General features: G+C 41.6%; 1 protein-coding gene across 2 annotated transcripts in view; it reads right to left on the minus strand.

Moving 5' to 3' along the window:
- LOC131137268 (low-density lipoprotein receptor-related protein 1-like) overlaps nt 1-27,933 on the minus strand; it is a 74,798-nt gene that overhangs the window by 33,590 nt on the left and 13,275 nt on the right. For both annotated transcript variants that reach the window (XM_078797749.1, XM_078797750.1), the window contains exons 3-28: nt 27,510-27,647; nt 19,957-20,076; nt 19,756-19,884; nt 19,422-19,682; nt 13,854-14,016; nt 13,376-13,598; nt 11,666-11,855; nt 11,441-11,584; nt 11,138-11,374; nt 10,743-10,923; nt 10,427-10,649; nt 10,150-10,339; nt 9,945-10,067; nt 8,675-8,815; nt 8,418-8,543; nt 7,177-7,293; nt 7,012-7,092; nt 6,782-6,949; nt 5,661-5,843; nt 4,286-4,483; nt 3,937-4,182; nt 3,661-3,858; nt 1,893-2,097; nt 1,652-1,816; nt 1,328-1,572; nt 202-333 (exon numbers count right to left, since the gene is read on the minus strand). In XM_078797749.1, coding sequence (XP_078653875.1) covers nt 202-333; nt 1,328-1,572; nt 1,652-1,816; nt 1,893-2,097; nt 3,661-3,858; nt 3,937-4,182; nt 4,286-4,483; nt 5,661-5,843; nt 6,782-6,949; nt 7,012-7,092; nt 7,177-7,293; nt 8,418-8,543; nt 8,675-8,815; nt 9,945-10,067; nt 10,150-10,339; nt 10,427-10,649; nt 10,743-10,923; nt 11,138-11,374; nt 11,441-11,584; nt 11,666-11,855; nt 13,376-13,598; nt 13,854-14,016; nt 19,422-19,682; nt 19,756-19,884; nt 19,957-20,076; nt 27,510-27,647 — 4,527 coding nt within the window. The remainder of the gene's footprint in view (nt 1-201; nt 334-1,327; nt 1,573-1,651; nt 1,817-1,892; nt 2,098-3,660; nt 3,859-3,936; nt 4,183-4,285; nt 4,484-5,660; nt 5,844-6,781; nt 6,950-7,011; nt 7,093-7,176; nt 7,294-8,417; nt 8,544-8,674; nt 8,816-9,944; nt 10,068-10,149; nt 10,340-10,426; nt 10,650-10,742; nt 10,924-11,137; nt 11,375-11,440; nt 11,585-11,665; nt 11,856-13,375; nt 13,599-13,853; nt 14,017-19,421; nt 19,683-19,755; nt 19,885-19,956; nt 20,077-27,509; nt 27,648-27,933) is intronic.

A 27,933-nucleotide genomic window follows, 5' to 3' on the forward strand; every position in this document is an offset into this window, starting at 1 on the left:
ACGTTTGTGAGAGTCAACCGTTGATGACATCATAGATTTCCGGTTGCTATTGCATTCACTAGCTAATAGGATGCTAACAAGGACATTTTGTGATTATAAATATATTAAGATACAGATGGACACATGCAGTGTATTAATGTATGCTAACCAAAAAAATGATACAATGTATGATATATGATATATGATATATACTGTCCTCACCTTTGCATGTGCGTTTGTCATCTTGCAGCTTCATGAGGTGCGGGCAGGCGCAGGAGAAGGTTTGGTTGAAGTTGATGAGACAAAGATGGGAGCAAGGACCTTTGCCGTCGATGGTGGCGCACGGGTTCGGAGCTGTGAGGGAGACATGTCCGTCAGTTGATCTTTTGATCTCTACCCTGTCCTTGCAGATCTGTGGCAGCTGTCAGTCCATAACGCGACGGTCTCATTACGTACATCACTCAAGTCTCAGCACTTGAGTGACAGTTACATTTGACAATCCTTTGGCCATCTTGTCAAACAAGATCGTATCGATATGCGACATGGATGTTGCCCTGGGGCGGGGGTGCTATTTATATTTAGACGGTACACTGGCTGCTTCACGGTAATATTATTGTCGGAAGAATCACACAAAAATATTTTAAAAAATAAAAATAAAAATAAAAATAAAAATAAAAATAAAAATGAAAATGAAAATGAAAATAAAAATAAAAATAAAAATAAAAATAAAAATAAAAATAAAAATAAAAATAAAAATATTAAAACACTGGCATTTTATGCCATTTTTTGGGTGCTTCTCAGGCCCTAATGCATGTTTGTGAGGTTTCCCATGTTTTTTTGACCAGAAAAGTGCATTAGCCACAAGTTGAAAAAAAACTGAAAAAAACGACATACTATTTACGTTTTTTGTCAAAAATCACCAAATTCAAACACTGGCATTTTATGCCGTTTTTGGGTGCTTCTCGGGCCCCTGATGCGTGTGTGTGAGTTTTTTTTGTGTTTTTTTTTTAACCAGAAAAGTACATTAGCAGCAAGTAGAAAAAACTGAAAAAAAAACCGACATACCTTTACGTTTTTTGTCAAAAATCACCAAATTCAAACACTGGCATTTTATGCAGTTTTAAATAAAAATAAAAATAAAAATAAAAATAAAAATAAAAATAAAAATAAAAATAAAAATAAAAATAAAAATAAAAATAAAAATAAAAATAAAAATAAAAATAAAAATAAAAATAAAAATAAAAATAAAAATAAAAATAAAAATAAAAATAAAAATAAAAATAAAAATAAAAATAAAAATAAAAATAAAAATAAAAATAAAAATAAAAATATTAAAATAGCGACCTACCCTGTGGCTGTCTGGAAGGATGGTAGACCTGCAAGTCAAACGGCTGCGTGTTGGTGCGCTGGACTACAGTGACGTTGTGCCCGGTCCATTTGTTGGCTTTGGCTAGAGTGTTGGTCCTCCAGTCGGTCCAGTAGACCTCGCCTCCGTACATCGTGACAGCGAAGGGATGGGACAAGTACTCGTGACCTCGCAAGACCTCAATCAGTCCTGAGCCGTCATACATGGCAGAGTAGATAGCATCTGACCTGGAAGCGGAAGCGGAACATTTATATCGTGGTGTGGCGTGCGGTGATGAAGTGTATTCGGTTTGTAGACCAAAACTACCTGGCGTCAATCCAGACGATGCGTCTCTCCATGTAATCGACCGTGAGTCCATTGGGCCATCCGCCGTTGCCCGTCTCTCTGTGGATGGTCCGTCTGCCCTCGCCGCTCATAGACGCCGCCTCAATCCTCGGCAGACTCGCATCCCAGTCGGTCCAAAACAGAATACTGACAACACAAACAAGATGGATGGTCAAGGACATGATGAAAGCTAGCACAGCTAGGGGGAATTGAGTATCTTTACCCATCACGGGGGTCCAAGGCGATGGCCCTGGGGTGCTCCACCTCCCCAGCCAGCAGGGTCGTTCTCATGGTGCCGTCCAGTTTAGCCACCTCGATCTGATCCAGGTTGCTCTCCACCCAGTAGATATTTCCTGCGATCCAGTCCACCGCCAGACCCTCGGGAGTCGCCAGCCCATATTGGATCACCACCTCAAAACTGGTCAGAGCTACACAGAACACAACCAGAACTTTTAGGATCTTCATTCTTTACTTTGTAAAATGTCACAATCTATTGTAGCGTTTTATGGTGTTTGTTTTCATTCCGGAAAGAACACACATGACTTGTTTAGAATTCCTAACTTATGGAATCCATCAGTAACGGATAATGGCACGCACTACGGCTGTGTCTGCCAGCGTGGCTTTGACCCACAACGTCCTCCCCACCACACAGCCAGTTGAAAGTTGGAGCAAAAACAAGCCTTCAATGATAGAAAGCCGTCTCTTTTCATGATTTCCCAGAAACAACTGGCTCTCGTGCAAACTAAGCGCTAAGCCAGAATATGCAATCATCTCAGGCTGAGGGTGATTAGCCAAGTTCTTCAAGTGGCGCGCAGCAATTAGAGCTCAGGCGGGTTTGTTGAAAGGAATGCTGCAGTAATGGCGGCCTTTCTGTACTTGTTGGTGTGTTTATCTAGCGCCACCGCACTGATTATGAAATAGGTACAGTATGGAGCAGCCGGAGAGGCTCGGATCCTCTACTGGACCTGTGACGTCGGAGAGCTGGGAACCGGGAGAACTGAGAGGAGTTGTGCCTCCTACGCTTGATCGGCGTTGCCGGCTGCAGTCACGCACGGCGAGCGCTGAGACAAATGGGAAGAGACAAAGCCTTCCGTGTGCCCCCGGAGTGGTGTGATGGGAACAACCTTGATTGGCGAGGAGACCCGCACTTCAGGAGAAGGAAAGGCCGGCCTTGATCCGGCGGATTTATTCAGGGTCACAAATCACTGATCACGACTGAAAGTGTGGATTTAGCTTTTTGTGGGGGAGACGCAGGATCACAACTAGCAGCGCTGAGCTAGCTCTTTTTAAGAACGGTGCATTCGAGGGCCTCACGTAACTACCTCAACTCAGGGACTTGCCGCTGCATTCACGGACACTTGGAAAGAATGAATGAAATGAATATGTAGACTTAAAGGGGAAGTTTACCCATCATTCCCAATCCTTATGTGAAACATGAACATATTTATTTCCTTTTCTGCGCTTTTTAGCGCGACAAAACAAGTTAATATGAGCAAGCTAACAACGGACGTCATGGGAAATACTTATGTTGACGCTAAAATACACACAAATAAAATTCCATTTACATAACCGGCTTGTGTATCTCTCGACTTCGCTCAACAAGTTTTTTTACCCGAGGACCGGAGCATACGTCATGTGCTGGAAGACACGGCCGTCCCACTGAGAGCGGACATTGTAAGCGTTTATGTATCTACGCTGCACTAGCATATCATAACTAGCATATGTATGTGTACCAATGCGCCAGGAAGTCATCGTCATAATGACAGCGTGTATATCAAACGATGTAACGTTGTTAGAAAAAAATACTCATTTAAGACCCGGAATTACTATAAAATGAATGAATTATTTCCAATATTTCAAGTTAATTAACATAAAAGGTTTTATGTTATTTAAGTATGCTATTATTAGCATGTATGCTATTATACAATAGAATAATTAGCATGTTTCTTTTAGATTAAAATCCTGTAAAAGTGTGTTTTTTGTACAGTCACCTCCATTGTCCGACAGTTTCCCACGGTAGATCTTGTCCTCGACGACGTCAGTCCAGTACAAAGTGCTCTGACTGAGGTGAAAGTCCAAAGCGATGGTGTTCCTCAGGCCTGGTACCAGAACACTGAACTCTCCCTTGTGCAGGTCGATCCTTCTGATCTCATGGCGGTTGGAAAATATGATGAAGGGCTTGAAGGGGTCTGAACATTGACCCAATATTAGCGTCTCCCATTGTGTTAAATTGCATCCTTTATTTTGAAAGAGCCTTTTTTCCTCACCAGTGCTTTTGCAGCTCTCCATGTCGGCCTCCAGCTCCCAGCCCTGGTAGCAGGAGCACTTGACGCTGGACTTCTCCTGCTCGCACTTTTGGCTACATTTGAGATGTTTGGCACAGAAGCTCTGGATCTGGCAGGTTTTGTTGTCCGCTCCGAGCTCCATGCCCAACGGACACGAACACATGAAGCCTTCTCCGGGGATGATGCTGCAGTTGTGACTACAACCGCCGTTGTCCAAAGAACACAGGTCTGAAGGACACAAACAGGAAGGATTGCAGTATTTTATACTACGTATGAAGGTAGTACCGACCGCATTCTAACGATCTCCTCTATGAGTGGAAGGACAACGTACCACAAAGCTTCTCATCAGAACCATCTGGACAGTCGTCGGTGCCGTCGCACAGCTTCTCAGCAGGAAGACAAATGGAGTCGTTAGTGGCGCAAACGTGGTGAGACAATTTGCACGCCAGGGCGTCACAGTTGTCCTCGTCTGAGTTGTCCTCACAGTCACTGTCGCCGTCGCAAACCCAGGCCTTGCTGATGCAGCGAGCTGATGACATCAAGTGGAAAGATCAAATCAACTTTATTTGGGGAGCACTTTTCCTGCAGAGACATGCAATCACACACAGTAGGGAGACATGGCATGGCACTGGGGATCAAGGGAACGCCACCTTTGGGGCCGTGCCATCGGGGGACCAGCAGGTGTGTCTTTAACCTTTTTTTTTAGGGTTAGGGTTAGCTTCTGCCCTCAACTCGCCGTCTTCAGGCGGTAAAATGTATGGATAGTTTTCTTAGAGCAGGGGTCTCAAACATGCGGCCCGCGGGCCAAATGTGGCCCGAAGGACACTAGTTTGAAGCCCCCGCCTTGATATGAAAGTTTCATGTCAAGTTTGATATGGATGCTGTATGGTATCATGTACCCAGAAAAAATTATTACGTTTGATTCATGTTCATGTTAAAGGTTAAATAACTGTTAATAGTTATCCTCCCTATCCGTGTGGAAGTGGTAAGTTTTTGGCTATTTAAGTTTAAAGGAAATAACTTGAAGGCTACCGTTTAGGTGGCTAGCTCTCTAGTTTGTGAGTTAGCATGTGTCACAAGACCCTGCAGTTGCGCAATATGTTGTAAATAAAAAGAGTATAAATGTGACTATAGTCGTGTTTTGTCATGTCTACAGGGCTCTAATAATGCTTTGTTCATTTTAATCTGAAAAAAATCATTTGTCTACCCACCAACTATATGTGCTTTCTTAACTTTTTATTATTATTATTTATTTATTTATTTATTACTGATTGATTGATTTTCTTTAATCTTGATTTGTTTATTTATTTTTCATCTTATTTTGTGCAGAAAAATAAAAATGAAGATATTTGAGAACAGTGGAATGTTTTATCAGAGCTTTTATTGTAGAAAATCGGAACCAAAGCACTGAAAAAGTTTGTATATTTTTCTGTTTTTAATTTTTATTTTATTTTTTTTAAATTTTTGTTGAATTAGCACTTTTACAGGATTTTAATCTAAAAGAAACATGCTAATTATTCTATTGTATAATAGTATGCATACTAATAATAGTATGTATGTTATTTTATTATATTATGTTTTTTTTTAACCTGATGCGGCCCAGCCTTGCCCAGACCCTAGCTCCGGTGGCCCCCAGGTAAATTGAGTTTGACACCCCTGTCTTAGAGGCATAACGCAATAGCTCGCAGGCCTCAAAAACGTCTCACCCGAGTCCCTGCAACTGAACTTGACGGCCGGGTCACACATGTGAGTGACGCCCTCGCAGTTGTTCTCATCACTCAGGTCCATGCAGTCGGTGTCGCCGTCACAGCGCCAACGCATGGGGATACACAAACCGTCCATACGACACTGGAACTCGTCCACGTGGCAGCCGCCTGGCGGACGAGTCGCTGCAAAGACAAAGATATGCGTTCGTTAGTGGGTTTCTGGAATGGAATGACCTTTATTGTCATTATATAAGATGTAAAACGAGATTGGAGAGCTTCTCCTTTCAGTGCAGTAGTCAAGTTAAAAAAAAAGTATACAAAAAGTAAAGACAATTTAACAAGATATATACAAGATATCCAAAATGTACACATAGTATTGCACAGGAGCAGACATATTGCAGATATATTAATTTTAGTGTCTTATTCTGCAATCAGAAACATGCACTCTGACATGAACGGGGCAGCAGATGCCCATGAAACCATAACTACAGGAGGTCATAAGATTGAAGTAGAAGTTAGTAATACATGCACCTGGCAAAGACAGAAAGTAGTGACAATCGGCCTTTGCAGCCATTAATCAGCGTAGCGATAAGATGTGTGCTAGGTCAACTACCCGACTCGCTGCCAAGTCAAACAACAATAGCACACAGTCCTCTGATTGATGGCACAAGAGGATAAAGGCCACCAGTGAGGACGTAACACAATGACAAAGGTCAACGTTTGGCACAGATACAGCAGCCAGCCCCCAACGTCAATAAAACGAGTAAGGGAAGGCGGTGATATTGCGTTTTCATTTGTGATAATGGCTGCAGGAGAGCAGGCTGCAAACATACAGAGCGCAGATTGCTCATTAAACCAACAGGTCGTGCTGAGCCTCGTTTGTGCTTGCTGGGATTTGACAGCGCTTGGCTGGGACTCGGCATGGATCGAGCAGTACATTAAACAGCCCAGCACGGCACAACGCTGGTAACCAAAGAGACGCAATCTTCCAAAGACTTCAAATGCCGCAAAACGGCTTAATGATTAGCTAACCTGAAAACATAACCATATCCTGAACAGAGAAGACTTGCTGGAAATGACGGACAGGAAATAGAAGCAAACAGAAATATACAAAATATCACCTTGATTAGTACAGTTGGCGTGGGTCTCGTCACTGTAGTCGCCGCAGTCATTGTCGCCATCGCAGGTCCAGTATTCCGGGATGCAGCGGCCGCTGTTGCATTTAAACTGCACGCTGGAGCAGGAATGGCTGCAGCCGGCCTCATCGCTGTTGTCCCCGCAGTCGTTGTCTGCACGGGATGCGCGCGCACGTCAAACATGGCGCTAAATTACACCGGGATGAGACGCTCACCGTTGTCACAGCGCCAGTTGATGTTGATGCAGCGGCCGTTAGCGCATGTGAACTGGGTGAGAGGGAAACACGTAGGATAGGCTGGGAACAAAAAAGTGGTGTCAAATAAACGATAATAGCATATGTGCTAATTCAACTAAAATAAAGTCATGCACTTGAACGCACCGCATGAGTCCGGTTCGTCTGAGCGGTCTCCGCAGTCGTCATCCAGGTCACATGTCCAGGAGATTGGGATGCAACGGCCACTGGCACAAGGGTACTGATTTGGTGGGCATGTCCGAGCTGGTGGTTAATAAAACATGTCGTCGGTACAGCAGATCCTCCTTTCACAGTTTTTTTGTGGTATGACGTAGTGCGCCAACGAAAAGGAAAGCCATCACGGTGGAAATGAACATCTTAAAAGCCGCTCTTTTGGTCCCGACTGCTCAACTGTTGCAACCATTAATGACAAAGAATGCTAGGTGTGATGGAACTGTCCACCTCTACTTCCTCTACTTCCTGTATGGAAGTCCGACTACATCAGGGGTCTCAAACTCAATTCACCTGGGGGCCACTGGAGCTAGGGTCTGGGCAAGGCTGGGCCGCATCAGGTTTGGTTCCGATACCCTTTTTATTTACAACATATTGCGCAACTGCAGGGTCTCGAGACACATGCTAACTCGCAAACTAGAGAGCTAGCGGCCTAAACAACCTTTCAACTTAAATAGCCAAAAACTTACCACTTCCACACGGATAGGGAGGATAACTATTAACAGTTATTTAACCTTTAACATGAACATGAATCAAACGTAATAATTTTTTCTGGGTACATGATACCATACAGCATCCATATCAAACTTGCGCGGGCCGCACTAACATTAAACTTTCATATCAAGGCGGGGGGCCTCAAACTAGTGTCCTGCGGGCCACATTTGGCGTGTTTGAGACCCCTGGACTACATCGTTCGACTACAATGTACTTGTACAATGTACTCCCCGAGGCACTACTTCCCCTTTCTGAGCCGTAGGATGTACGACGGAACGTCGTGCTCCATGGCCTCAACGAATTCCTACACCCACATCTGAGTTTTTGCCTGGACCACCACCAGAACCGCATACCACTCAGACAGCAAAGATATACAAAAGGCCAATTAAACCTTAAACTGTATTATGGAAAGCAGGAAGTGAACAAATGTAACAGTTAGTGATTGTAAAAGTACCAGATGGAGGGGTAGGATTTAATAAGCTTTGCTTCTTCCTACTCCTTTTGGACATGTGGAACTGGGAACTGATTATGGGATGCACTCAATTGGAATCTGATGCATGTTCAAATGAAATCAAACCATTACCAATTAAAACCCATCCAAAATAAAAGCAGAGCTCACTGACAAAACAGACGACTTATTGTGAAAGGTAGCAGAACCGTACCAGAACATGTGGTGTTTGATTCATCCTCATCGTTGCCGCAGTCGTTGTCGCCATCACATAGCCACCTGAGTGGGATGCAACGGTTGTTCTGACATTTGAATCGGTCCGCCGGACAGGTGTGCTGGTCTTGTGGGAGACATCAGAAAGACGGGGAATTTACAAGACAAACAGATGGAGCACACGTCACCACGTCCCCCTCCCTGAAAGAGACACTCTTGGACACGGTTTGGGTGTTGCCGAGTAACGGCGACACTTACGGCAAAGCTCGGGGGCCTCGTCGCTGTTATCCAGACAATCGTTGTCCCCGTCACACTTCCACCGCTCTTGGATGCAACGGTTGTTCTTGCAGGCGAATTCCCCGGCCTGGCACTTTGGCGGCGGGATGTAGGAGGGGTTGGCTGCGGGATGGGAGCGCAAACAGATGGGCCATTAAATCCAGACTTCCCCACAATAGCCTTCGAGCGGCGAGGTGGCCTTTTGTCCGTCTTAAAAAATAACATTTGAAAATTCCTCCCTCCCCCCAAAATCTGGCAACTATACTGTCCAAACTGTGTGGAAATATGGGCTAATAACTATAAAAGCAATCTTCACTCGCTAAATGTACTGCAAAAAAGGTCAGTAAGGATAATTCATAATGCCGCCTACAGCGAACATACTAACTCCTTATTTCTAAAATCACAAATACTTCAACTTGCTGATATAGTTCATCTTCAAACAGCTAAAATAATGCATAAGGCTAAAAAAAACAATTAGCTAAAAATGTCATCCAATACTTCTCTACAAGAGAGGAGAAATATGATCTCAGGGAAGAAGTACATTTGAATAAAAATAAAATAAAATTAATACAAATTAATCAAATCAAAAACATTTTTTTTTATTTTAAAAATTATTTTAGGAAAGCAGGAAGTGAACAAATGTAACAGTTAGTGATTGTAAAAGTACCAGATGGAGGGGTAGGATTTAATAAGCTTTGCTTCTTCCTACTCCTTTTGGACATGTGGAACTGGGAACTGATTATGGGATGCACTCAATTGGAATCTGATCTATACCAAAAAAAATAAATAGTAATAATAAAAAAATGAAAACAAAATTTGTATTAAAAAAAACTAAAATTATATTAGGAAAGCAGGAAGTGAACAAATGTAACAGTTAGTGATTGTAAAAGTACCAGATGGAAGGGTAGGATTTAATAAGCTTTGCTTCTTCCTACTCCTTTTGGACATGTGGAACTGGGAACTGATTATGGGATGCACTCAATTGGAATCTGATGCATGTTCAAATGAAATAAAACCATTACCATTACCATTACCATTACCATTACCATTACCATTACCATTACCATTACCAAACTATATTGTTTTTGTGTATTTTGTGTGTGGAAAGTGCTTTAAAGGGGGCCTATTTTTTTGTGGTGGGGCTGGCCTACTTGGTCCACCCTGATCACCTGTCCATCACATGACCATCATAATAAACCTAGTATACATGTGAGGAACCAGACAGAACCCACACAAGCGCACTCATCCTTACCTTTGCAGGTGACATTATCAGCATCCAAGAGTTGGTCATCAGCACAAGCACATGTTCTACCATTAGGAATGGCGAGGCAGAGACTGCTGCACCCCCCGTTCATCACTCGGCATACGTTGGTGCCTTTAGATGAAAAAAATAGTCATTAGTTTCCAAGTCAATGTAAGACGACGTCTTAGTCCGCCATCGGGAATAAAAAGATTACCTTGCTGCTGATGAGCATCATACACTCTGATTTCAAAAATGGGCGGCCTCTCGTTGCGGAGCAGCGTGACCGTCTTGGTGATGGTGTCCAGTTTGTAGATGCTACCTCCGCGGTACTCATTCCAGAAGAGGAATTGTTTGTAGTGACACAAACCAAAGGCGTGGATCAGCTCCTGGCCTTCGTACACCACCTGGTAAATTAGGAAGCACCACAGCGTCGCACCAAAAAGTCCTGACTGTGAACATCGTGAGATTGCATTTTTTTATGCGAAACCAACCTTTCGTTCGGTCGTGTTGAGGTAGACCATCTCGATGCGGTCGTAATAGGCGTCGACCCAGTAGAGTATACCCTGGGGAATGTCCAGACTCAAACCGTTGGGCCACAGGACTGTCTTGCTCGTCAGGAACACTTGTTGATGAGATCCATCCATCCAGGCTTTCTTGATCTTTCCTCTGTTACTCTCCGTGGGATCCTCCTCCCAGTCGGTCCAATACATCCATCTGGGAAAAGGAGAGGGTTGTGGTATCCAACAGAATCAGTATGTGACGGTAAAAAAACAAACAAACTGAAAACCAGGCCATTAAACAATTCACCCGTGCTGGGGGTCCACCACTATGGCGCGCGGGTGGCTCATCTTGCCCTCAATGAGAGTCTTCCGAGTCTGAGAAGCCTTCTCCAGTCTGGCGACGCTGATAGTCTTTTTAGGTCCGTCATCTGTCCAGTACAGATTACCTCCCATCCAGTCTACCGCCAGACCCTCCACTGTGTGGACACCTGAGATCAAAGGAAACATCTTCACATGACTTTCAGGTGAGGTCTTTGTGCAGACCAGAAGGTTGGTCAAGAACATTCCAAAAAAAACTGCATTCAAATTTGGAAGAACCGAAGTATTCAGAGGTGATCTTTTTTGACCTTGTAAAATCCAAGATATTTCAAAGTTCCCAGCAATCTCAAATGCAGCATAAGCTCTGTTCGTTCAAGTTCTTACCGTCTTTAAGTATGGTGTCTCTCTCCGTCCCATCTATCTTCTGCCGCCCGATGATGTAGCTGGTAGCATCAGCAAAGTAGATGAATTCACTGGCGGCGTGAAAATCCAGAGCTCGAGGGTTCATGAGGTTCTCAATGGGGATCATGTATTCATCCGGTACCTTCGGATTCATATCCATGCCCCTGATGATCCCGGGGCGACCCTTTCCATACACCAAGAACAGCTCGTGGTCTGGTTCTGGAGATAAAAAAAATCGTGTCATTTTGAGCGATGTTGTCATGCGGTCTTAGCGTGGATACTTACTTTTACAAGACTTGCCGTCGCTGCCCAGACTGAACCCGAACCGACAGCGGCAGGTGCGGGTCTTGTGGCTGTTGCCCAGTAGGCAGATGTCAGAACAACCTCCAGCCTTACCAAACTGATCGAGAGCGCAGGCGTGGCTCCGCACTGAAACGAGTTAGTTCGTTATTTAGTCGTACACCATCGGAAAACCAACACCGAGTCCAGACATGGACCGATCGGACGCACCTTGCGGTTGCCGTCTCTGGTGGTACACATGCAGCGCGGCGCCCCGGTCCACCCGCGTCACCACCTGGAAGTCGGAGCTGTTGAAGCGGTTGACTCGGATCACGCTGGTCTTGGGATTGAGGTTGCCTTCGTCGGAGTTGGTGGCGTACAGGTAGTTCTCAAACACAGTCAGCCCGTACAGGTGCTCAATCTGAAATACGCATTGGAAAAAAAAAAGCTGTATTGAAACCGCTATCATTAGCACGCGACTTAACAGTTGCATGACTAATTCCTTGTGTAACATCATTTGTGTACTTCCTTTCTGTATTTTTGCTCAGCTTTCAGTGCCAAAAATAGTTTGGACAAGGAGACCTTTTGGTAATATTCTCCATGTGTAATCATGACAAATTGTAGGAATCTCTATAGCAGGGGTCTCAAACATGCGGCCCGCGGGCCAAATGTGGCCCGCAGGACACTAGTTTGAGGCCCCCGCCTTGATATGAAAGTTTAATGTTAGTGCGGCCCGCGCAAGTTTGATATGGATGCTGTATGGTATCATGTACCCAGAAAAAATGATTACGTTTGATTCATGTTCATGTTAAAGGTTAAATAACTGTTAATAGTTATCCTCACTATCCGTGTGGAAGTGGTAAGTTTTTGAGTTCTATTTAAGTTGAAAGGAAATAACTTGAAGGCTACCGTTTAGGTCGCTAGCTCTCTAGTTTGCGAGTTAGCATGTGTCTCAAGACCCTGCAGTTGCGCAATATGTTGTAAATAAAAAGAGTATAAATGTGACTATAGTCGTGTTTTGTCATGTCTACAGGGCTCTAATAATGCTTTGTTCATTTTAATCTGAAAAAAATCATTTGTCTACCCACCAACTATATGTGCTTTCTTAAGTTTTTATTATTATTATTATTATATTTATTTATTACTGATTGATTGATTTTCTTTATTCTTGATTTGTTTATTTATTTTTCATCTTATTTTGTGTAGAAAAATAAAAAGTAAGATATTTGAGAACAGTGGAATGTTTTATCAGAGCTTTTCTTGTAGAAAATTGGAAGTTTTTTAATTTTTTTTGTTTTTAATAAATGCGTTTTTTTTGTTTTTGTTTTTTTTAAAACCTGATACGGCCCAGTCTCACCCAGACCCGAACTCCAGTGGCCCCCAAGTAAATTGAGTTTGAGACCCCTGCTGTATAGGTTTCTATAATTTGGATTGTTCGGCCTTGGGAGAGGTCTGAGTTCCATTCTTGTTATATAACATTTTGTTTCTATGCAGCTCTGGAAGAGTAATGTATGAGCCCTCGTCCTCAGTCCTGCCTCCCTAACACACACACACACACCACTCACTGCCCCCCCCCCTCCCTCACTCCCTCCGTCCCTCCCTCCACCGCAGTCCTGATTTCATTAAGACCATTACACCGCGATGCGTTTGAGCCAAGCTTCACTCGGGCCGGACTAATATGTTTAGAGAGGCATTAGCCAGGGAAATCACACTCTTCTTAAGTTGTATCAATCAAAGCAATAAAAATGACTTATCCCCTGGGGAGGGGGGGTGGGGATGGGGGGCGGAGTTGGACTCTCTGCATAGATGCACAAAAGACAACAGCAGAACTGTGTCTCAAAGGACAATTAGCTCCAATAGGAAAACATGCTTTTATATTATTAAATGATGATGGGGGGGGGGGGGTGCTTGTTGCTGATTGGACCGTCATTGAAGTCTCACCAGCAGGCCCTGAATGATGGTGTGTCTGTTCTTGCCCTCGTAATCCACCACTTCGATGTAGTCCAGGTAGGCGTCAGCCCAGTACACCAGCCGGTTGACTAAGTCCAGCGTGATCCCGTGAGGGAAAACAATCTTAGTGTCGACCAGCTTTGTGCGGTTCTGACCGTCCATGTCACAGCGCTCCACCCTCGGAGTGGACCCGTAGTCGGTGAAGAAGACTTTTCTGGAATAGAAACCAAAAGGCAATTTCGTTGACGAGCGATGTCACAAGCGAGACCAATAAGTCATACTCATTAGCTCATTTCAAATCAGTGACACTTGCGAAAAAGGAACTCAGGAACAGGAACCTGAAACAACCATCAAGCTTTTTTCGACCAAAACATGCCAAGTCAGCATGACTTTCTAACAACCACAGCAATTTCTCTTGCTGAAAAAGACCCGAGGGGTCACATTAGGGCACGAGGAAGGAGTCACACACCCCATAGCCGGGTCCAAGGCGATGCCTTTAGGGTTGTACAGTTCTTGGTCCAGCAGGCTGACACACGTCTGGCCGTTCTTGTTGCAGACAAACACCCAGTCGTCCACATCATCCACAAAGTAGAAGTTTCCGGTCAACCAGTCAATAGCCATCTGTTCCACATCTGAAGGGTAGGAACAGAAAAGCATTCAAAATAAAAGTAAAGTCATTTTAGTCCAACATTCAAGCACAAAATTCCACTTTGGTCTATCTTTGAGTCAAAAAGCTAGGAAAGACTTGAAGTTGGTAATATTTGGAATTGATTGTGTTATTTTGTTATTATATAATCACCATTTTGTGATTTATTATCTGTGATCATTATTTATTATGGTTGTAAAAAAAAAAAATCACCATAACACCCCAATATGGTTACATTAACCTACGCTTCTTTATGTATTTAAAATAATAATATCTGGAATACAGGAAGTGAATCAATGAAACCTATTATGCTTTTTCCACTTTTCTGACCTATAAGTATCGTTAGAACGATGCCAAAGATTCAGATAATGAGGCTTGCGTATTTGGAAGTGAGCCCTGAAAGAAGTTTGGGGCGGCTCAAAACGCTCTGTTTGAAAAGGCGTGGTAAAACCGTTCCTTTGTGACATCACAGAGGGGCAGACTCTATGCCCTACCCCCAAACGCTGCTCTGCTGTTCCGAAGAAATACAGCTGAATAGGTGCAATGTTTTCGGTTTGGGTTATTGTGTGTAGCTACTCTATAGGACTCCACTACTCAAAGATACTACTCCAGATACAAAGCGTCAAAAAAATAAGCATAATAGGTCCCATTTAAAGCTTTGATTCTTCCTACTCCTTTTTGGACGTGTGGAACTTTGACTTAAATTATGTGAAGCATGTTCAAATTACATTAAACTATGAGCAAAACGACCCAATTGTGCAAGAAAGAGGAACCTTCCATAAAAACGTTAATCTCAGCTCAAACTTAGATGCATACAAAACAAGTCATACATTTGAGTTAAAAACTTTCCAATGCAAGACGCCCTCAAAAAATAGGAAGAGAAATTCGACTTGGTGTTGTAACAGCTGCTATCACTTCCTTTTAAAGCGCTACACAGATTTACTTCCATAAAACTACTTTGGCATCCCTTCTTTGACAGGAGGACAACAGCATCAACAGCGTCAACAGCGTCAACAGCATCAACGGATGCCGCAGTCAGTAACCACCCAAACAACGACAGCCATGCAGGATATGCATGTTTCATAACAAAGTACACATCGTATATACACACACACATCTGGGCCTCATGTCCAAATCTCCCGCCCCCAAATTCCAATCACGCTTGGAGTTTGAATTTGCAAGAACCGAGCGGGATCAAGAGTACGCTTAAGTTAGCTTAACTATAAAAGCATAAAAGCAGATCATTCTGACCCAATGGGTTGAAGCTGACATAAATTTATGAAGCAAACATGGAACGTTGGTGCGTCTCCAAGCCAGAAGTCATTCAGGAGACATCTGCAAAGGCAGGAGCAAACTGCGTTTTAGAAGGAAAGCATGTGAAAAGACACAAAGCGATAAAAGTAATCCTATTCAAAATACCAAAGGCAGGAAGAACAAGAAGATGTTTTGAAACATTAAAACAACATTTTTACCAGGAGAGAAGGTTTGCCATAAAAAGCTAAGAGGTATCACGATACTCCCAGTGGTATCCGTTTGAAGCCAATAGGCTTCTAAAAACACCCCACACAAGGTATTGATTAGCCTCCTACACGGGAGAGGCTTGTTGTGTAACCGTTTAACTGCTCGCTTGTATAACAACCTACAACTCGAGGAAGATGTTTCGTTTTTTTTGGACATTTTTATGAATTCAGCTTTTGGTAAGTGGATAGCGTGTTGGCAAACTCAGAGCTTTCTCCACATCCAGCCTTGTTCACTTCCTGCCCTTAATGCCTGCCAGGGTGCCAAACTCTGAGGAAACGTTCTAACAAAGCAAGGAGCTCTTGCATACAAAACCGGCCAATCAATATCTCGTTCTTCTCAATGGGCTTTAGAGTGGAACTACAGCCTTTGAACGGGAGTCTAATTTGGATTCATGGAGTTTGTGGTCTTCTTGTGTAAAAAGAGACATTTAAATGTGTTTTTTCTTTGTATATTTATCACATATAGATGTTTCACATCATCAAACTAATTTAAATGATGTTTTTTCCTATAAATATAAATGTTAAATATAAAAAAATATATAAATATAAATGTTAGAATGTAGTATTCTCGTGTTAAACCATGCCAAAGTTTCAGATAATGAAGTTTGGGCATTTGGAAGTGACCCCTGGAAGAAGTTTGGGATGGCTCAAAACGCTCGGTTTCAAAGGGGTGTGGTTAAACTGCTCCTTTGTGATGTCACAGAGGGGCGGACTCTATGCCCTCCCCCGAGCTCTGCTTTCCCTGCCTTAACCGAAATTGCTGTTTGCTTGCTAGCTATGCTAGCTAAAGGAAACACTGTATTGGTTTACCATCAGGCAGCTAGGCTAGCCGACAAGCTTGCTTGAAAGACCTTACGCCTTTCTAACGTTACTCGGTGGTGTGGAAGCGTCAGAAGAGGAAACAGGAAGTAACAATCTATCAGTGTCCTAACCGTCTTTATTTTGTGTAAGTCATGGAGAAAAAGCGCTAGTCTGTGTAGCATTATAGCGTAGAGGAAGCGGGGTCGCTAATAGCTCTACCCGAGGTTTTTTTACACACTGGCAGTCCTGCAAAAAAAATTAATGCTAAAATGCTAATGCTACTTATCATTGAGAGGCGTCTTGAAGTAACCTCTTTTCTTGAGAAACTTTGGACTGTGTAGACAGTCCCTACTTCCGGATTAGATTATAGATCATATCACCTCGTACATTATTTAAAAACAAACAAACAAAACAAATTTTAAACTGTACTATGGAAAGCAGGAAGTGAACAAATGTAACAGTTACTGATTGTAAAAGTACCAGATGGACGGGTAGGATTTGGTGGTCAATTGGTTACTGTGTGAGAAGGGAGGGCGCTGATGTAACAATTTTTTTTTTCGAATATTCTAGCGTTTGACTCAAAGTCCCGAGGATGGACTAGTAGCTCACAATCTTGAAAAAAAATAATTTCTAATGATTAATTCAGAAAGAAGCCTAAGAACAAAGACTAGTGAGTGACTGAGTCAGGACAGAAGGATGTGGGCTGAGGTGATGCTTCCTGCCGTGGTGTAGGATGGACAGGATGGGATATGCAGGCTTTGCTCCCCCTGTTATCTTCCCACACGGAGCAGTCCACATCTGGAACCTTCAGACTAGTCATCTGTCATGCTGTCCAAGGCCATAAATCACCTGCCAACCTCCAAAGTTCCATGTTAACCACATCCTTCTAAGACCAGTCTTCTGGTCTAGGTACAATATACCATACTTTGAGGAGGAGCGCCACCCCTTTCTTGTTATCAGGTGACCACCAACACTGGTATTCGTACAGTAAATACGCCAGCAGTACATTTTAAGACATGGCTTTGATTACTTTGGTATGCTGTAAATAATAATAATAATAATTATTAAATCATCCATGCAGAGGAACAAGTACAAAGTTCTGGAATGGCCATCTTGGTCCCCAGACCTAAATATTATTGGAAATCTGTGCTTGGAAACCATCAAACCTGACTCAACTGGAGATGTTTTGGAAAAAGGAATGGTCCAAAATACCTTCAACCAGAATCCAGACCCTCATTGGAAGTATTTATTTCTGCAATAAGAGGATCTACTAAATATTGATGTCATTTTTTTATGGGGTGCCCTAATTTATGCACATGTATACTTTTGTTGAAATAATTATTGCACATTTTCTGTAAATCCTATAAACTTTATTTCCTTTGGAACTGAACTGGAATGGCCGATCCCAACAACCAATGAAAATGTTTCATACTAGTGTATGTGTACCGTAAGACATATTATTTAATTATGTTTTACTGATCCGTGTGAAGTTGGTGATTCATTCATAAATCATCCGTCAGCCTAGTTTACTGTATTTTATTCAGTAATCAAAGCAAAGTTTTCCAAGTGACGTTATCTCACCAGCCAAATTAGACGAGAGCAGACAGAAGAAAAAAAACAAAAACAAAACACCGCCAGTGAGTGACGAGCCGTATACGTCTCTGTTGTGAAACGTGCGGTGTACCAAACAAGTCCCAGCTTGTCAGCTTGTAAACTAGCCATTCTTGTAAAGAGAACGTACACGCAGCCTGGAAGTTGCCATGACACATCATGAACACAACACGGAACCCTTTTTTTCCTGTAATGGGTTTGGGGGAACGTAGTGGTTACTCTACTATGTAACCACTTGTTGATTGGAACATTGGTGTTCTGGACAAGGAGAAAGCCAGGAGTGTGTAGTACTCCTCGCAGTAGTACACACAAGGATGAAATAGACGAATGAGTGCTTCACAACATCTTCTCAAGTCTACCTTTGAAACGCTGCTTCATTGACAGACCGAGGGTGTCAATGAATGCTAATGCTAATGCTAATTCCTGATTGAATTGGAGTGAACTGCAAACACTTGCTTGCAGGTATAAAAGGGAGCGCTCTGATTCGCTGAGAGCTTGTCACCCCCCCCCCCATGTGTTTTTTTTCCAGCAGAGCAGTAACACAAGACTTCCCTTACTGTGTTAAATACACAAATAAAATCTTGTTTTTATCATCTTGGGCTTTTATCTAAAATTAAATGTTTTTATCTTTGCACTTTGAGCAAGTCATGCACGCTTTTATTTCATCATGTCTGGACTACTGTAATGCACTTTACTCTGGAATCCGGTCACTGAGGTCCGAGGGCCAGCTCCAACTTGTGGTGCCCAAGACGAGACTTAAGACCAGGGGGGACCGAGCCTTTTTTGTGGTTGGGCCCCAACATCGAAAGCTTTAAGTCTTAAAGTCTTAAAAGCCACTTTTATTCTTTGGCTTTTAACTCGGAGTGAGTCGTATGGTTTTTTTTTTAATACTTTTATTGCTTTGCTTCTTGTTTTTAATATTTTAATATCTATTTTACTATTTTATTTCTTATTTGATTTTTTAGTTTTGGATTAAATTCAATTTATTGTATTTTATTTTTACTTTTTATTTTACTAGTCTGTGCAGCACATTGGAAACTCTGTTTATAAAATGTGCTATATGAATAAAGTGGATTGGATTAAATACAACAATACTCGATACTGAAAGTGAAAGACCACTGGCAAGTGGAGGGCTAAAAGCTCCCCCCAAAAAACGCTGCCATTTTTGTTCCATTTTAGTGTACGTCACAGTATGAATACTACTGGATTATATCAATGTGGAGGAAAAGTGGAGAAATTGCAATGTATGAAAAATACCTTAGGGATATAATCAATTTGTTTAAATAGTGGTTTTAAATTTTTTAATTTTATAAAAAATATATAAAAAATTAAAATATATATTAAAAAAAAAATTTTTAATTATATAAAAAAAAATAAATAAATGTCACTCCCCCTATGTGTTTTTTTCAGCATAGTAACATAAAACTTCCCTTACTGCGTTAAATACAAGAATACTCACGGTGCAGGGTGATGGAAATGTTGATGGTGCGGATGTCTGTGACCGTCTTGAGATCAGGGATGCTGGCGCATTTCAGCTGCGTGGCTGCGGGTGTTTCGCCCACATCGATCCAGCAGACGGTCTCCTTGGCGTAGATGAAGTCCATCGCCATGGTCTGCTTGGTGGCAATGGAAGGCAGCCTGGAGGCGGAGCCGCTCAAGGAGGTACAGCGGATGTCATGGAGGTTTGCGATCAGCAACATGGGAAGACGATCTACGGGCTCTGGGGATGGCGAGGTGGTAGTTGTGGGAAGAAGCGACAACATGAAACATGTGGGGGGGGGTGTCTCTCTCACCGTTCTTGGCTTTGCAGGAGCGGTTGTCTGGCTGCAGCAGGTAGCCCTCCACGCAGCTGCAGATGTAGGAGCCATCGGTGTTCTTACACGTCTGACTACACGTTCCGTACACACCGCACTCATTGAAATCTGCCAGCAGAGACACGTGGTGGTACATGAATGACAAACATCCATTTCTATGCATCCCAAACGTCTGCTCACCTTTACACGCCTTTCCATCGGCGGCCACCTCGTAGCCGTTGCCGCAGTAGCACTTTGGTCCATCGTGGGTCACGGCACAATGAAACTGGCACCCATGGGAGGCGCAGGCTGGAGCGCTCTCTACAACGTAAACATAAAGGGCAGAATATGGTAAATGATAAAAGAGGCCAACCCAAACCTTTTAGTTAACCCTTTGATGCACCAGTGACTGGACCCCAGACTCTTCCATAAGTGGCTCAAAAATCACCCATACTAGAATCAATGCCAATTTTGCCATTTTGGTTAGGAATAATCCCTTGTATGATATTTAGTATTATATTTAGGAGTTGATAAGAATCAAAGGTTCCTATTGGATTCCATAGAAAATGCATGCAGGTCATTTTTGACCCACTTATGGAAGGTTGGGGTAGTAACATAAAAACAAAAATTTCTTAAAATGTATAAAAAGTAAGTTAAAAATGTGAATGACATGATATCATAAACATGTTTTTGAGGAATACCTGGAATATGAAATGATAAAAAATGTTCATTACAAAGATATTTCAAGAAAACAACCTGACCAGGTCATTTTTGACCCACTTATGGAAGGTTGGGGTAGTAACACAAAAACTAAAATTTCTTAAAATGTATAAAAAGTAAGTTAAAAATGTGAATGGCATGATATCAAAAACATGTTTTTTGAGGAATACTTGAAATATGAAATAATAAAAAATTTTAATTACAAAGATATTTCAAGAAAACAACCTGACCGGGTCATTTTTGACCCTCTAATGCATCTAAGGGTTAATTGCTTCATTTCTTTTGAACGTTATTAATCCCAGCCACAGCATCATACTGCATCTCCTCTGGGGGATTAGACGGGATTGTGTTGTGCTTGTGTGTGCAAGAGTGATGGGATGTGCACGTGCACGTATTCAACGATGGAGGTGATTTCAATGTGCATGTTAACTCAAGGACGTGCTCGACAAGGAGGAAGTGAAAGACGTTGTTCCTTATAGGAGGAGCTTGAGTAAAACAAGGAACAATGGCCACCAAAGCTGGAGGTCATGTTAGGGTTGTTATTGTCATTGTTAGAGTGCTTGGATCCAGACCCTGAGATGGTTGGTTCAATTCCCAATCTGCCAATTTACCCTTACTTTCTTTGTACGTTGTAGCGTATTTCCACAGCATTTCAGTCCAGCTTCAGCTTCCGAACGGCTCCTCTAAATTTTGATTTTCGAACCTTTTCAAAACATTTTAGTTTGACTTTAGCCTTTCAGAATTCACACGTAATGTCTGAAACTGAAATGTGTGGAAAATTGCTGAGTGTTTGTTTCTGCATCACCAAATAAAAGATTATCACTGAGAACGTACATGTAATTATTGGTTTAAAATACAAGTAGCAGAATTCCCCCATGTGGAAGCAGATATAATCACACTGGTACAGTTGAGTCAGATTAGGCCAAGTAAGGCTCTTTCGTTATGTAAAGCCAGTAGCACACTGGGCCACAATGGCCCTTTTGTTGCGACCCCACTGAAAGGATGAGTCCCCCGGCTAAATGTGTGGCCCATATCAAATCCATTTTGAAAGTGAAAGACCACTGGCAAGTGGAGGGCTAAAGCTCCCCCCCCCAAAAAACGCTGCCATTTTTGTTCCATTTTAGTGTACGTCACAGTATGGATACTTCTGGATTATATCAATGTGGACATATGTGAAGAAATTGCAATGTATGAAAAATACAATCGATTTGTTTAAACAGTGGTTTTATACAGGGGTGCTCCGATCAAATCGGCCAATATCTGTGAAAAGTATTTACAACTTCAAGATAGGATTGGGTTGTTCGGACATTCCATCTCCGAGCAAACAGCAGCAGCAGATGTTTGACCAGAGGTTAATGGACAAAGCAAACAAATTAGACAAAGACCTCCAGGAGGCCTTCAGTCCTAAACAAGTCAATGCCATTGATTCTGTTTTTGCATGGATGGCAACCCTTAATTTCGCTAATCAGACGCTCCATAGTAAAACAATGAAGCAGTAAAAAAAGAAGTGCTAAAGACAATTTACAGTTTTCTTCCATTTTTGGAATCTCATCACATGTAATGCCTGTGCTTGTCATTAAGGAAGATGTAGTCACCCATGCAATTCCGACTGAATATGGAAGATATTTTTATGATACTCTTGTTTTGTTTACACAGACACGGGACAAGGTCAGTTCATGAACATTTGGTGAACTGAGGAAGCCTTTTGGCCGAAAAGTGAAACATCATCAACAAGACAAATTGATTCAACCTTTGCAGATGATGTCAAAGTAACTTAAATATTTGAGGAGCAATTCTCCAAAAAAAGAAATTCCCTTGAGGCATTCCCATTCCCACAAATGTGAGGCCACAGCGCCCTTGAACTGATCGGAATCGACTGAAAACAAGGCTGCGACCAGGGTGAAATCATAACCATCAGCCATGTTTGACAAGTTCACAACGTGTTTCGGATGTGTCCTTCACTGTAAGACTGTGCTGACAGGTATATTAGCTACATTTGTCTTCTAATCCCGAATGTCCTCCATTCAGCCTGGAGGAACAGATCACTGACTGCAAGTTAGAATGAATGGAAATATGAGCATCAATAGGATCCACTTACAATGTCATTTCTGGTATTTAATGTAGAAAAGTTGACTAAAGTCGTTGTGTAATCACGGTACTCCAGTGTGGGACATTCCCGGGACATTCCTACCTTTATGCCTTCATGGTGTGGAGACAGGTCTGGACATGTCCCCTGTGCTCTACCTACCCTGAGTACCCCTTCAAATGTACATTTTTTTTTAAATCTTATGTAATCAAATAACGGCAAAAAGCAGCTATCAAGTAAGGATTCTCCATTTAAACGAGTTCAAACAGACAATTATTGAGACAAGTCTTCATTTTTCAACCCCTTGTGGTCTTCTATAGAGCAGCTACACACAATAACCCACACAGAACACTTTCTAGACCTTCTAGAACAGGGGTGGGCAAACTACGGGCCGGGGGCCACATCCGGCCCGCCAAGTGTTTGAATACGGCCCGCCCAATCTTTCCAAAGTATTTCATTTAAACTCAACATACAACCTGGCATCATGGCCTGAGCCAACCTTTTGGTGGTTTTATCAATTTCGTTTTTTGACATGGTCTGATGTTTACAAAGTGCTCCTGAAAAAAGGGACACAAGCACATAATAATAATAATAATTATTATTATTAGATTATTATAATTATTATTAGAGCTATTATGATTATTATAATTATTATATTAATGCTAATTATTATATTATTATTATTATTATATTATTATTATATTATTATATTGTTATATTTGCATATTTTGCATAATAATAATATAATAATTATTATTTTAATTTTATTGTAATTATTATAATATTTTATTATTTTTAAAATATTTAAATATAAATATAAAATAATAAATAATAATAGCAGATTGCATGACAATTTTACAGATACAATAATACCAGGTGGACTGTTACGTGTAAAATATATGGTCTGCCCCCCCCCGTAAATTTTGTCATATCAATGCGGCCCGCGAGTCAAAAAGTTTGCCCACCCCTGTTCTAGAATCTGCACCTATTCCAGCTGTATTGCCTTTGATATACTTTTATTTCATTTATTCCATCCGCGGTCCGTCCGCCCAAACCATATAAGGAAGTCCGCCCCTCTGTGACATCACAGAGGGCCAGTTTTACCACGCCTTTGGAAACCGAGCATTTTGAGCCATCCCAAACTTCTTTCAGGGCTCACTTCCAAATGCGCAAACCTCGTTATTTGAAACTTTTGCATGGTTTAACACCAGGATAGAACATTCTAACTACATTTATAGGGCAGAAAACTGGAAAAGCATAACAGGTCCCCTTTAATTCCTCTCTTAATTTTGGACAATTCAGTGCTTCCAATTTGTGGGAACAATTTCTGGAAGCCCTTTTAGGTTCCAGTGCATAAAGGCATGGTTTATAGGTTTGGTGCAGTCGTCAAAAGAGGGCAAAGGCATCAAAATGCAAACACAAACAGGGCAGTGTAATGTGTAGTCAGCAAACAGTGACTATCACGGCCTTGGACAGTGGCAAAAAGTTGCCCCAGACTTCCACATTTAGACTTTAAACACAAACATCATCCACAAAGTAATATTCCCAAATACTTGGTAGCGCTCGTCTTCATCACAAGTCCCTTATGAGCTAAAAGTGCCGTATTGTCCCCACATGAAGCGATGGTCAAAGCCTGACAGTAAAAGACACAAGTGGTCTTCTCATGCAAGACCAGTCTAACTGCAGCCGATAAACCCATTTAGGTCAAGACCCCCTCATGAATAAAGATGAAAACGTGGCCTTTCCACAGGCTGCTTGGAGTTCGCCTTTGACCGTGTCGCATTCCATAGTCACTGGGACATGAAGGACAGCAACATACGACTGCATGCATAAACAATTACGCTACAATAATAAAGCTTCCATTTAAGAAAAAAAAATGGCCGAATGCTTTCAAGAGTGGTACCATGACCCCATCATCCTCTTTTGCTGTATATCATTCACTTCTGAGGGATGCAGTACCAGGACCTTTGACCCCAGGCCCAATCACCCACAAAATGATGCACAGCAGGCCTGCAAATCAATGGTCATGTGATAAAAGACAACATACCTGCCAATAATCACATTAAAGGGCATCGCTGGCCAGGTCAGATTGACCGGGTCAGAATGAGATATTGCATGGATTATGGTAATGGTAATGGTAATGGTAATGGTAATGGTAAGATTTCATTTGAACATGCATCAGATTCCAATTGAGTGCATCCCATAATCAGTTCCCAGTTCCACATGTCCAAAAGGAGTAGGAAGAAGCAAAGCTTATTAAATCCTACCCCTCCATCTGGTACTTTTACAATCACTAACTGTTACATTTGTTCACTTCCTGCTTTCCTAATTTAATTTAATTTAATTTAATTTAATTTAATTTAATTTAATTTAATTTAATTTAATTTAATTTAATTTAATTTAATTTAATTTAATTTAATTTAATTTAATTTAATTTAATTTAATTTAATGTAATTTAATGTAATTTAATGTAATTTAATGTAATTTAATTTAATTTAATTTAATTGCTTGTATTGTTTCTTGAATTGGCTCATCGTTGTGCATTGTTTGATTTCCTTACTCAATCCATTCCATAGTTTGATTCCACATACTGAAATGCTATGGCTAGCATAACGTAGTCCTAGCATAGAAGTGTTTCAAATGTACTTCTTCCCTGAGATCATCTATTATTGGATGACATTTTTAGCTAATTTGCTATTTTTTTGCCTTATGCATTATTTTAGCTGTTTGAAGATGAACTATATCAGCAAGTTGAAGTATTTGTGATTTTCGAAATAAGGAGTTAGTATGTTCTCTGTAGGCGGCATTATGAATTATCCTTACTGACCTTTTTTGCAGTACATTTAGCGAGTGAAGATTGCTTTTGTAGTTATTAGCCCATATTTCCACAGAGCTCCTAATCATTCTTGGTCAACAACTAGAATTCAAATCCCAAACATCACAACAATGCAAAGCAATTTCACATGAAAACATCAAAGAAATTTGCTGCGAAATGAAATTCCTTCCAGAGTTGTCTTTCCGCGCCCACTTTCTGACCACCGGTGTCAACAACGTCCAGCAGAACTCCACGGACAGAGTGAGTGACAAAGTGTCCTTTCAGGCGTCAGCAGCAGCTTGCACAAGCAAGCCAGTTTGTACAAGCAAACACTAGGATGGTTGTGAAAGACCAGAACTTTCCCTGAAATGGGGTCTGCACACACTGATGGTGTATGTGAGTGTGGGGGGGGGGATGTTATGGGTGTGTGTTTGCAAGAATGTGACCGTGTTAGCGTATGTCTGGGTGCACGTGGAGGTGCATGCATGCATTATATAGGTTGTGTTGACCGCGGCCTTACTGAGACCTTCTGTGCTCAGGACAGGAGACGTGCATGTTGTGATTGGCTGACCGCATCACCGAGATCGAGTAAACTGCAGCAGCATTTCAAATGCCAAATGAATCTGGTTCCTGCTTTGTGTTACGGCAGTGTGGATGGACAATTCCAATCTTTCATGAATCTATTAAATATTTGCGTCACATGTTGAACACAGAGCGTGAGGTACATTATTGATTAAATCATCTTCATATTACCATAAATTCCAGTGTACAGTCTCCACAGCCCCCACTGAGACGGCTGCCCCCGCAACAAGGACAAGTGGGATAGAATGGAATGGAACTAAAGTCATCACACAGTAACTTAACACTGAAAAGGTGTATTTAATAAATATACAAACATATAGCAATATGTGATGTGGGGGGGAAAAAGGGAGTTAACATATTTTTATTTTTTTTTTAGAAAATATTAACATATTTTTAAGCTTCAATGACATAAAAACTTTAAATGTTTAAAAAAATTCTTGTAAATAATAGTTTTAGATTTGTGACAGTTTGACCATAAAAAATATTATTTATATTTCCAATAATACCAATTGGTTTGAAAACAGTAAAACAAAACAATCTTAATAATAACACATAAATAAAAATAGAGGACTATTCTATTTGATCAGTATCGGCCGGTATCGGCAAAAAAGGCACAGAAGAAGACGGCTGCATCTGCACTTCAGAAGGGAGCAGATGCTGAGGTGGATAAACTTGCTTTTCGTTGAATTAAAGGGGACCTATTATTATGCTCATTTGTCGGCCCTTTGTATTGAGTTGTGGACTCCTATAGAGCAGCTACACACAATAACCAACACAGAAAGCTTTCTAGATCTTCTTCTTCTAGTCTGCCCCCTCTGCTGTGGTTGGTCACACTGCCGAGTGCAAACAAAGAGTTCCTGTTTGTGCCTCTAACTTTATTGGAGTTGATAGTAAACAAAATAAATGTTACAATTATGAGTAGCCCTTGGCCATTTTTATTTTGTAAAAGTATCTCTTCCGAGAAAAAACCTAATATAGCCAGTATTAAGTAACAGTAACTGCAGCTGCAAGGTGGTCGGTAATCCTAGAACCAGTTGGTGGACACCAGTGGTGGGATGGCAGCGCATCATCTTATCACATTCTGGTGTACTATATGCATATTGCCATTATAAAAATGGAGGAAGCAAACTTTTTGTGGTCATGACTGTACCGTTGCTGTTTGAGAGATACATTCTTATATTCCCGTTATACGTATGTTCCCGTTGCCATCCTTCTTTTGTCTCCAATTAATAGAAGAGGATTTGATGGGATTCTTCTTGGGTTGCATCGATGCTTAACCTCCATTATTCCCACAGGGTTTGAAAATATGTAGCAAAGAACTAAGCTGGGTGATAAATTAATGACTTTTTTTCCCTAGAAAGAAGAATTTCATTGTGATTTCCCAGGCCAAAGCGGGCTAGCTCGTTAAAGGGCCTAATAGAGGAGATTACGGCGTAGAGATTATAGCTTTCAATGGAAGACATGAAGGCAGCATTTTACTCAGCAACCTTTTTTTCCACTTGTCTCGTCCGTTGTGTTGAAGAGAAAGTGTAGAAATGTACAGAATGTTACCTCGACAGTGAGGGCCCTCGTCCCAGCCGTCCGAGCAGTCTGGTACTCCATCACACAGTTTGCTCATATGAAGGCAAACGTCGGCATCCAAGCAGCCGTGTTCGTTGGCGGGGCACTGGTTCACCTTGTTGTGCAGGCCTGGAGACGGTCACATGACATACATTTATGACGACTGGTGCAACATGAAGTCAAATATCAGTTTCCGATGTAGAGCGCAAAGTAAAACTATCCATAAACTTTGTACCTATTTAATTCGGGTGACTTTGCTTGTACTTTAACCAAAAATGACCCGGTCAGGTTGTTTACTTGAAATATCTTCATAGTGATATTTTTTATCAAGTCATATTCCAGGTATTCCTCAAAAAAACATGTTTTTGATATCATGCCATTTACATTTTTAACTTTTATACATTTTTAAGACATT

This window comes from Doryrhamphus excisus, linkage group LG17 (genome assembly GCF_037039965.1).
Source record: "Doryrhamphus excisus strain RoL-2023G ecotype Guam linkage group LG17, RoL_Dexc_Guam_v1.1, whole genome shotgun sequence".
Lineage (NCBI taxonomy): Eukaryota > Metazoa > Chordata > Actinopteri > Syngnathiformes > Syngnathidae > Doryrhamphus > Doryrhamphus excisus.